General features: G+C 49.7%; 1 protein-coding gene across 1 annotated transcript; it reads right to left on the bottom strand.

Moving 5' to 3' along the window:
* Positions 1-715: 715 nt before the first annotated feature.
* LOC132407053 (chemokine-like factor) lies at positions 716-11,905 on the bottom strand. The gene is made up of 4 exons (XM_059993297.1): positions 11,747-11,905; positions 9,864-10,022; positions 6,584-6,679; positions 716-1,640 (listed from the first exon to the last, which is right to left on the bottom strand). Exons 1-4 carry the CDS (start codon positions 11,804-11,806, stop codon positions 1,545-1,547), a joined length of 411 nt encoding a protein of 136 aa, XP_059849280.1. The 5' UTR covers positions 11,807-11,905; the 3' UTR covers positions 716-1,544.
* Positions 11,906-12,203: the final 298 nt, after the last annotated feature.

Here is a 12,203-nt window from a genome sequence, read left to right as displayed (position 1 = left end):
TGGTTTGTGCTGATCAGTGCAGATGTGGCTGGGTGCATAAATGCTGACCAGCTCAGTAGGGCAGTGCTTGCAAATATCTGACTTGGCTCCTTTAGCCAGGCGTTCAATTCACTGAGCAAGACGCTTGATCTGTCCCTTCATGTACCATGTGTCCTCCTGTAGTATGTGTGCTTCCAGGGTCTCCTTGGTCTTACTATCTATAGGAGGCTCATGAAGACAAGTGTGGAGTCTTTGTAGATACAGAGACACAGAAGATTCTGCAGATGCTGGGGATCCCGAGCAACATGCACAAAATGTAGGAGGAACTCAGCAGGTCAGGCAGCATCTACTGAGGGGAATAAACTCAGGTTGAGACCCTTCATCAGGACACACAGAATAGTGGAAGAACTCAGCAGGTCAAGCAGCTTCTATGGAGAGGAATAAACAGTCGATGTTCTGGTGGAGGGTCTTGGCCTGAAATGTTGACTCTTCATTCCCTCCATCGATGCTGCCTGATCTGCCATGGACCAGTACCATTATGCACGGAGTGTGTGGACCCCAGGTGGGGAACCCGATGTGGAGAAAGGTTTCCACTGTGGGGGGGTGGGGGAAGTGCGCAGGACCAGAGCATCAAGTGGACACGACTAGGATTACGTCGATGTCTGACATGGCGTCAGAAGCTGCCAGACAATTCTCGCTGACTTGATTTGATGCAAAATGAGACTACGCATTTCACTGTAGTTGACAAATCAAACTAATCTTTAATCTTGATCTTTAAATCTGGTGGAAACTCATTCATGCAATGAGAATATGGAAAGATAGATTAGCTTTACTTGCCCCATGTACATCAAAGCATGCAGTGAAATGTATCACTGCTGTCCCGCTAGTGTCATCATGCTTCCAGCACCAACAGAGCGTGTCCACAGCTTACCAACCCTAACTGGTACGTCTTTGGTCTGTGGGAGGAAACCTGGCCACCCGGAGGAAATCCATGCGGTCACGGAGAGCGTACAAAGTCCTTATGGAGAGCAATGGGAATTGAACCGTGATCGGTGTTTGCCAGCGCTGTAAAAGTGATCACACTAACCACTAATGCTACCTCGCCGCCCTCATTCCCGCAAGTATTTGCTGTGATGAATGTCCCTGAGGCACTTAATGTGTAGCTGGACAAAGTGACGGTGAAGGAGGTGAGGACTCCAGAGAGAGGAGGAATGCAGACTGGGCGGGGGGGGGGGGGGGGGGGGTGATGACATTAACTGCCAGTATGAACCTGCCAAGTCTGTTTAAGTGCCGTCAAGGCTTTGCAATTTAATATGCAAGGTCATCGCAGGTATTTTACAAACTAGGAATGTTACACTGACAAAGATCAACGGGAGAATTAATCTCTGGATGAAGGTAGCTCATCTTAAAGTCAACATTCCCTGAGCACCTCGAACTCCCTGTCAAGGCAGGTCCAGAGGAAGGCATGGCTCGCTTGAGAAATGCAAAATAAAGAGCTGAGGCACAATCTGAAGATCCATCAGGAGCAGGGCTGGAGGAGGTTCCGGAGACCCGAGACCATCAGGTTATCTGCTGGGATTCTTGCTTTGGTTGAATGTTATGAGTTTGTATATTACATACGTGTCCACGGCGTACAGGCCAACTCCAACGAACCCAAAGACCTGCAGATTAAACAGAAGATGGTTAGCGTTCAGGAAGAACCATGGTCTACCCCAGGGTTGGGGAATCAAAAACATAGGGCACCACGGTGGTACAGCAGTTTGCGTGACACTATTACAACTCAGGACATTGGCATTCAGAGTTTAATTCTGATGTCTGAGAAATTTATACATCCCCCCCTGTGAACATGTGAGATTTCTCCAGGTGCTCTGGTTTCCTCCCACATTCCAAAGATGTACTGGTTGGTAGATTAATTGGTCATTGTAAGCTGTCCCGTGATTAGGCTAGGGTTTAATCAATGGGTAGCTGGGCGGTGCAGCTCGTTGGGCCAGAAAGGCTGTTTTGCACTATATTTCTAAATAAAATTAAACTAGAAGGCACAGGTTTAAGGTGAGGGGGGAGGGGAGGATTCAACAGGAACTTTTTAAAAATTACATAAGGAGATTTACTGGGATGTTGCCTGGATTACAGAGCCTGTCTTATTAGGATAGGTTGATGAGCAAGATCTTTTCTCTTTGGAGAGAAGGATGAGAGGTGACTTGACAGAGGTGTACGTGACAGTAACAGGCGTAGATTGAGAGGACAGCCAGAGACTTCTTCCCAGGATGGAAACAGCTAATACGAGAGGGCATCATTTTTAGGAGATTGGAGAGAGTGTGGGCATGGGCGGTGTCAGAGATGGATCTTTTTAATATGTACACAGAGTGGTGGGTGTGTAGGACACGTTGCCAGGGGTGGCGGTAGAGGCAGATGAACTACGGATATTTAAGAGACTCTGGGTTAGAATCATGAATGAAAGAGAAGTGGAGGGCTATGTGAGAGGAAGGGTTAGACTGATCTTAGAGCTGGTTACAAGATCAGCACATAATTACGTCCGGAGCCTCTGTGCTGCAGGGTAGTGTTCTATGCCCTATTAAAGATAGGCTCCATACAGAACGAGCTGCCAGAGGAAGTGGTTGAGACTGATACAATGACAACATTTAAGAGATACTTAGATAGCTACCTGGACAGGAAAATTTTAGAGCGGGGTACCCAAGCTTTTTCATACCAGGGACCCCTACCATTAACTGAGGAGTCCATGGACTCCAAGTTGGGAGCCACTGGTTTAGAAGGTTTGCAGCCAAACACTGGGACATGGAATTAGCTTGTGTGGGGCATCTTGGTTCGCATGGACCATCTGGGATGAAGGGCCCGTTTCCACGTTGTATTGACCCTATGTCAGTAGTGCTGAAGACCTCAGTGGATTCTCATTATTAACTTACCAGCTTAGAGTTTGACTACTAAAATGAACAAATTTTCTACCACCAACCCGGCTGCTTTGATTTTGTTAGTCACTGAACAATTTCATGGTCAAAATCTCTTGTTTCCAGAAAGCCACTGGATCTCCTCACAACCCTGGAACATCTGGACTGCAACAATACATACATCAGGATGCTTTTCACTGACAACAGCTCGGCATTCCATACCATCATCCCTTCAAGAACTTAGCCTCAATACCTGTTTGTGCAACTGCATCCTCACTTGGAGACCTCAGTTTGGACTGGCAACAACTTCTCCACAACCTCCGTCAGGGTAGGTGCACCTACCTATGTGCTTAGCCCCCTGCTCTACTCACTTTACACTTGTGACTGTGAGGCTAAGCGCAGTTCCAATGTCATAATTAATTTTGCTGGTGACACCACTCTTGTTGGCCAAATCAAAGGTGGTGACAAATCAGCGTACAGGACGGAGATTGAAAATCTGGCTGAGTGGTGTCATGATCACAAACTCTCAATGTCAGCAAGACCAAGGAGATGATTATTGACTTCAGGAAGAGGAAGCAGGAGCTCCATGAGCCCGTCCCCAGAGGATCAGAGGTTCAAAGGGTCAGCGACTTGGTGTTATTATTTCAGAGGGACTGTTCTAGGCCCAGCACGCAAGTGTAATTCTGAAGAAAGCACGGCAGCAAATCTACCTCCTTAGAAGTTTGCGGAGGTTCTGCGTGACATCTAAAACTCTGACAAACGTCTGTAGATGTGGGATGGAGTGCATATTGACTGGCTGCGTGAAGGCCAATGTCCTTGAATGAAAAATCCTACGTAAGTGAGTAGATACGGCCCAATTGATTAGGGGTAAAGCCCTCTCTAGCATTGAGCACATCTACACAGAGCACTGTCGCAGGAAATCAGCACCCACCATCTTCTCACTATCCACCATCATCATCAAGATCATGCTCTCTACTTGCTGCTGCCATCAGGGAGGAGGTACAGGAGCCTCTGGACTCACACCACCAGGTTATTACCCCTCAGTCATCAGGCTCTTGGACCAGAGGGGATAACTTCACTCACCCATCACTCTACTGTTCCACAACCTATAGACTCACTTTCGAGGTCTCTTCATCTCATGCTCTCAATACTTATTGCTTATTTATTATTATTATTCATATTTTTCCTTTTGTATTTGCAGTTTGTTGTCTTTTGCACACCGGTTATTTGTCCATCCTGTTGGATGCAGTCTCTCATTGATTGTATTCTGGCTCTTGGTTTAACAGAGAAGCCTGCAAGAAATTGAATCTGACATATATGTATTTTGATAATAAATTTACTTTGAACTTTGAGTTTCTGTTTGTAGAGTTTCTCATGTGTCTCACCGTTCCCCTTCACCACAACAGGATCTCAACGCCTACAGCTAATAATTTCTGAATACACACTTCCGCATTTGCAGAGACACAAAGTGCTTGGTGTCACTGAATATGCTGAAGTTCAACAATAAAAAACAAATCCACACTTGGAACACTGAGTATTATGCTCTGTTCTGGTCACTTCATTATAGGAGTGGTCAAGATTCAGACGGGGCGCAGAGGAGATTGTCCTGAGCACTGAACCTACTCCAAGATCAATCTAAACGTTCCCTCCCACGTAATCCTACATTGTTTTTTCAACCATGCGTTTACCTAAGAGTGTCTCAAATGTCCCTAATGTACCTACCTCTATTGCCATCCCAGCAGTCCATTCCACACACCCACCACTCCCTGTGGAAAAAAAACTTACTTCAGATATACCCCCTCCCCCAAACTTTCCTCCAATCACCTTAAAATTATACTCCCTCACATCAGAAATTTCTGCCCTGGGAAAACTCTTTAGCTATCTACTCCAGCTATGCCTCTTATCATCTTGGACCCCTCCACCAAGTCACCTCTCATCCCCCTTCACTCCAAAGAGAAAAGCCCTAGTTCACTCAGCCTCTTCTCATAAGACTCGCTCTTGAACCTGGGCAGCATTCGGTAAACCCCCCTGCACCCTCTCTGGAGCTTCCACATCCTTCCTGCAGTGAGGAGACCAGAACTGAACACAATACTCTGAGTGTGGTCTAACCAGGGTTCAGACACAGTGACGATGAAGGGTCCCTGTCCAGGGTCCCTTTTGCCCTTCCTGATGGTAACGGTAGTCATTCTGGGTGCCCTGCTGGAGCAGTCCGCAACAGGAACTGAGGTGCACCTTGTAGATGGCGGTGCAGCAGGGGTGGTGGTTTGGCAAGCGTTTTGCTGACGGTATGTTGTGTCCGCAGATGGTTATCTTCTGCCTGCATCTTTACATAATGCGGGGTAACTGAGGTGTGGGGATGAAAAAGTGAACAGACCAAAGGGGATGACCGGTCACTGGGTGTTGGACCAGGTGTGGATAACCATGTGCAAACACAGCTGTACACATACAGACACACCAGTGAAACACTCGGAGACAGTAATAACCGCCGTGTCCACACACAGACACACCAGTGAAACACTCGGAGACAGTAATAACCGCCGTGTCCACACACAGACACACCGGTGAAACACTCGGAGACAGTAATAACCGCCGTGTCCACACACAGACATACCGGTGAAACACTCGGAGACAGTAATAACCGCCGTGTCCACACACAGACACACCGGTGAAACACTCGGAGACAGTAATAACCGCCGTGTCCACACACAGACACACCGGTGAAACACTCGGAGACAGTAATAACCGCCGTGTCCACACACAGACACACCGGTGAAACACTCGGAGACAGTAATAACCGCCGTGTCCACACACAGACACACCGGTGAAACACTCGGAGACAGTAATAACCGCCGTGTCCACACACAGACACACCGGTGAAACACTCGGAGACAGTAATAACCGCCGTGTCCACACACAGACACACCGGTGAAACACTCGGAGACAGTAATAACCGCCGTGTCCACACACAGACACACCGGTGAAACACTCGGAGACAGTAATAACCGCCGTGTCCACACACAGACACACCGGTGAAACACTCGGAGACAGTAATAACCGCCGTGTCCACACACAGACACACCGGTGAAACACTCGGAGACAGTAATAACCGCCGTGTCCACACACAGACACACCGGTGAAACACTCGGAGTCAGTAATAACCGCCGTGTCCACACACAGACACACCGGTGAAACACTCGGAGACAGTAATAACCGCCGTGTCCACACACAGACACACCGGTGAAACACTCGGAGACAGTAATAACCGCCGTGTCCACACACAGACACACCGGTGAAACACTCGGAGACAGTAATAACCGCCGTGTCCACACACAGACACACCGGTGAAACACTCGGAGACAGTAATAACCGCCGTGTCCACACACGGACACACCGGTGAAACACTCGGAGACAGTAATAACCGCCGTGTCCACACACGGACACACCGGTGAAACACTCGGAGACAGTAATAACCGCCGTGTCCACACACGGACACACCGGTGAAACACTCGGAGACAGTAATAACCGCCGTGTCCACACACGGACACACCGGTGAAACACTCGGAGACAGTAATAACCGCCGTGTCCACACACGGACACACCGGTGAAACACTCGGAGACAGTAATAACCGCCGTGTCCACGCACAGACACACCAGTGTCAGTCAGTGAGACGGTAACAACCCCCGTGTCCACAGACACTCACCGAGCCCGTAATGATTCCTGCTGTTGTCCTCAGAGTCAGGGCTACAATGCAGATGATCAGTAGGAAAGCGGCTGCAAATGCTGAATTCATAGAATCCTGGAAAAGCAGAAGATTGCAGAATTTTATGGCACACTGTCTCACCACACACTCCAAGGGTCAGACAGAGTGAAGCTCCCTCCACATCACACACTCCCAGGATCAGACACAGAGTGAAGCTCCCTTCACATCACACACACCCAGGGTCAGACACAGAGTGAAGCTCCCTTCACATCACACACTCCCAGGGTCAGACACAGAGTGAAGCTCCCTTCACATCACACACTCCCAGGGTCAGACACAGAGTGAAGCTCCCTTCACATCACACACTCCCAGAATCAGACACAAAGTGAAGCTCCCTTCACATCACACACACCCAGGATCAGACACAGAGTGAAGCTCCCTTCACATCACACACTCCCAGGATCAGACACAGAGTGAAGCTCCCTTCACATCACACACACCCAGGGTCAGACACAGAGTGAAGCTCCCTTCACATCACACACACCCAGGATCAGACACAGAATGAAGCTCCCTTCACATCACACACTCCCAGGGTCAGACACAGAGTGAAGCTCCCTTCACATCACACACACCCAGGATCAGACACAGAGTGAAGCTCCCTTCACATCACACACTCCCAGGGTCAGACACAGAGTGAAGCTCCCTTCACATCACACACACCCAGGGTCAGACACAGAGTGAAGCTCCCTTCACATCACACACACCCAGGGTCAGACACAGAGTGAAGCTCCCTTCACATCACACACTCCCAGGGTCAGACACAGAGTGAAGCTCCCTTCACATCACACACACCCAGGATCAGACACAGAATGAAGCTCCCTTCACATCACACACTCCCAGGGTCAGACACAGAGTGAAGCTCCCTTCACATCACACACTCCCAGGATCAGACACAATATAAAGCTCCTTCGGCAGTGTCCCATCACACACACCCGGGTGCAGACACAGAGTGAAGTTCCCTTCACATCACACACTCCCAGGATCAGACACAGAGTGAAGCTCCCTTCACATCACACACTCCCAGGATCAGACACAGAGTGAAGCTCCCTTCACATCACACACACCCAGGATCAGACACAGAGTGAAGCTCCCTTCACATCACACACTCCCAGGGTCAGACACAGAGTGAAGCTCCCTTCACATCACACACACCCAGGATCAGACACAGAGTGAAGTTCCCTTCACATCACACACACCCAGGATCAGACACAGAGTGAAGCTCCCTTCACATCACACGCACCCAGGATCAGACACAGAGTGAAGCTCCCTTCACATCACACACTCCCAGGATCAGACACAATATAAAGCTCCCTCGGCAGTGTCCCATCACACACACCCGGGTGCAGACACAGAGTGAAGTTCCCTTCACATCACACACTCCCAGGATCAGACACAGAGTGAAGCTCCCTCCACATCACACACTCCCAGGATCAGACACAGGGTGAAGCTCCCTTCACATCACACACACCCAGGATCAGACACAGAATGAAGCTCCCTTCACATCACACACACCCAGGATCAGACACAGAGTGAAGCTCCCTTCACATCACACACACCCAGGATCAGACACAGAGTGAAGTTCCCTTCACATCACACACTCCCAGGATCAGACACAGAGTGAAGCTCCCTCCACATCACACACTCCCAGGATCAGACACAATATAAAGCTCCCTCGGCAGTGTCCCATCACACACACCCAGGATCAGACACAGAATGAAGCTCCCTTCACATCACACACACCCAGGATCAGACACAGAGTGAAGCTCCCTTCACATCACACACACCCAGGATCAGACACAGAGTGAAGTTCCCTTCACATCACACACTCCCAGGATCAGACACAGAGTGAAGCTCCCTCCACATCACACACTCCCAGGATCAGACACAATATAAAGCTCCCTCGGCAGTGTCCCATCACACATACCCGGGTGCAGACACAGAGTGAAGTTCCCTTCACATCACACACTCCCAGGATCAGACACAGAGTGAAGCTCCCTTCACATCACACACACCCAGGATCAGACACAGAATGAAGCTCCCTTCACATCACACACTCCCAGGATCAGACACAATATAAAGCTCCCTCGGCAGTGTCCCATCACACACACCCGGGTGCAGACACAGAGTGAAGTTCCCTTCACATCACACACTCCCAGGATCAGACACAGAGTGAAGCTCCCTCCACATCACACACTCCCAGGATCAGACACAGAGTGAAGCTCCCTTCACATCACACACACCCAGGATCAGACACAGAGTGAAGTTTCCTTCACATCACACACACCCAGGATCAGACACAGAGTGAAGCTCCCTCCACACCGTCTCATCACAGACACAGACACACTGCCCCATCACAGACACAGAGTGAAGCTCCCTCCACACTGCCCCATCACAGACACAGAGTGAAGCTCCCTCCACACTGTCCCATCACAGACACAGAGTGAAGCTCCCTCCACACCGTCTCATCACAGACACAGAGTGAAGCTCCCTCCACACCGTCTCATCACAGACACAGTGAAGCTCCCTCCACACTGTCCCATCACAGACACAGAGTGAAGCTCCCTCCACACTGTCCCATCACAGACACAGAGTGAAGCTCCCTCCACACCGTCTCATCACAGACACAGAGTGAAGCTCCCTCCACACTGTCCCATCACAGACACAGAGTGAAGCTCCCTCCACACTGTCCCATCACAGACACAGAGTGAAGCTCCCTCCACACTGTCCCATCACAGACACAGAGTGAACCCATTACAGACTCTTAGGCATAAGACATATAAGCTACAAATATCTTCACTCATCTCTCTCGTTCCAGCTTTCCCAACCCCTGTTTCCGTACCTCCACTACCTGGAGTGCCATGGTAGCATAGCAATTATCAGACATCATCACCGTTGGGGATATGAGTTTCGGAGTTCAATCCCAGTGTCCTTTGTAAGGAATCTCTCTCATCCTCCCAGAGGAATGCGTGGGTTTGCTCTGTTTTCCTCCAACAGTCCAAAGATGTACCGGGCAGGTCAATTTGTCATTGTAAACTGTCCTGTGGTTAGGTTAGGGTTAAATCGGGGTTGCTGGGCAGTGCTTCTCGAATGACCAGGCCCATTCCGAGCAGCTGTATCTCTGAAATAAACAGAAATAAAGCCCTTCCCACTGATACAAACCGAGCACCACGCCACACTCTGATTAGGTCAGCACCATGGCGCTGACTTGCTTACGTCTTACCATGAGTGGCCAGAAGAAGAAGGTTATTTTGGAGTCGAGCTTGAGCAGATACAAGACGTAGAAGGCCAGCGTGATGAAGATCTCCATGAGTGGGACGGCCAGGAAAGCCCCCGAGGAGGACGAAGCAGCAAACGAGACAAAAACCACAAAGGCCACGACCTGGGGGGGGGGGGGGGGGTGCGGGGAGGGGCAGATGGAACAGGGGCATCACTCTCCACTCTGGAAACCACACCAGCCCTCGAGATTCTTCCCCCCCACCCACCCCAACTTCTCCAGAACTGGTCAATGGGGCCTTCCTAGACCAGCGTTACCCAGGCACTGCTGATCCCATTTAAGTGCATTTATGAATATTTTGTTTGCCCTATAACTTTACTAGTTTTTGAAGTTATATATATTTATTTTTATATAATTCTTTATAATTGAATGCTGTTGTTTCATTGCATGTCGTGCCCCAACCAACACACCTCAGCAAATTCCTAATCCATGCAAATATACTGTATATCCTTTATCATAAAACATAAGAACAGCATTAGACCATTCAGCCCATCGAGTCTGCTCCGCTATTCCATCATGGCTGATTTATTATCGCTCTCAAACACATTCTCCTGGCTTCTCCCCGTAACCTCTGATGCCCTGGCTAATCAAGAACCTATCAACCTCCGCTTTAGATATACACAAAGACCTGGCCTCCATAGCTGACTTGTAATGATTACAGAAGACTTGGCGTCTTCATTCAAGAATGTCTCTTAAACTGTTCTCACTTAATCCGTTTGAAGGATGGAGCTGGTCAGGTTGGTGGAGCAGTGGGAGGGATTATTTTACGGCCTGTTACACCGCTGGCCTTTAGGGCCGCAGTGAAATTCCTCCATTCCCGGTCGTGTTCAGGTCTCCCTTCATCGTCTCAGTAGCTTCCTCCCGGAGTTTTGTGGGCGATACCAGTCCGGGGTGGAGACTCACGAATACCATTCCACTCAGATGTACAAAGGCTCCTTGTTGCCGTTGTCATAACAGTTTTGTTTGACCAGTCAGGGTTGCCGGCCCCAAGCTGAATCTCCAAACCTGGACCACTCTTAGTCTGGCCTCTCCCCTTTGACGGGTTTGGCATGGGTGACCCTACCAAGAGCCAAAGCATAAAGCCCTGACTCCGGGTCACTGAGGCACGCAGCCTCCAAACCCTACGACAAGGTTGTGGTTCTCTTGCAGGAGTGGAGGGACTAGAACAGCGGAAGTGTTGACAGGAGTGGAGTGAAAAACAATGGCAAGCAAGGAAGTGACATGTACCAAGGTACAGTAAAAACGTTGTGCTACCTACTGTTCATACAGATCGATTCATTACAACGTGCAGTACTGTGCAAGAGTCTTTGACAGCCCAGATTTTTAAAATCTAGTTTCAGATGGCATGACCTCCCTATCCTATGTCACCATTTTCTAGGAATTTGATGTCATTTTTAACCAACATTGCCGCCTCATCCCCTTTAGCTACTTGACTGTCCGTTTGTTACAACAATGTTCAGCTCGCACCTCTCCCCACCCTCACTCTCGCACCCCCGTCTCTCCCCACCCCCACTCTCGCACCTCGTCTGTCTCCACCCTCACTCCTGAACCCCGTCTCTCCCCACCGTCCATTTTCTCCCCACCCTTCCCTTCCCCTCTCTTCCTCTATTTCCTTCCCTTTCTCTCTCTCGACCCTCCCTTCTCCCTCCACCCTCTCTTTCCTCCCCTCTCTCTCCAGCCCTCTTTCTCTTTTCACTTCTCTCTCTTCAACGCCAGCCTCAGCCTTTGCCTCTCCCTCTCCCCCTCTCGTCCCGACTCTCCACTCTCCTTACTTTCCCCGTCTTTCCACTTCGCTCTCTCTCTCTCCCCGCCAGCTCTCGCTTTCTCACCATCTCCAGAACCTTCAGCACACTCCGTCTGGATTTCAGAAACAGGAAATTGACTTCCATTTCGGCGGGTTGCTCCCGGATTTCGGGCAGACAGTGGACGGATCCCAGTGCGGAGAAGTTGGGCAGAACTTCCGAAGTTTGTCCTCTCTGGCCCCGCCCACCGCTCGCTTCAGCAGCCAATCCCGCTGTGTCTGCATTTGATTGACGTGTCGATCAGCCGGTGGGTCATGAGCTGTTGCCATTTCATCCCAGACAATTTTCACTGCGACCAAAATAAACTGGAGAAATATGTGAGCAATTGCGAGATACAAGCGCAGGGCATTTAACAGCAACAGATGTATTAAGCGTTGTGGTCATCAGTCACTTACTTGGGAGAACTCTTAAAGAAAAGAAACACTTTCTGGCCGATGTGTGTAAGGAGTTTGTATGTTCTCCCTACACGGGGTGCTCCAGTTTC

Source organism: Hypanus sabinus, chromosome 17 (genome assembly GCF_030144855.1).
Source record: "Hypanus sabinus isolate sHypSab1 chromosome 17, sHypSab1.hap1, whole genome shotgun sequence".
Lineage (NCBI taxonomy): Eukaryota > Metazoa > Chordata > Chondrichthyes > Myliobatiformes > Dasyatidae > Hypanus > Hypanus sabinus.
This window is presented reverse-complemented; position numbering and strand designations above follow the sequence as displayed.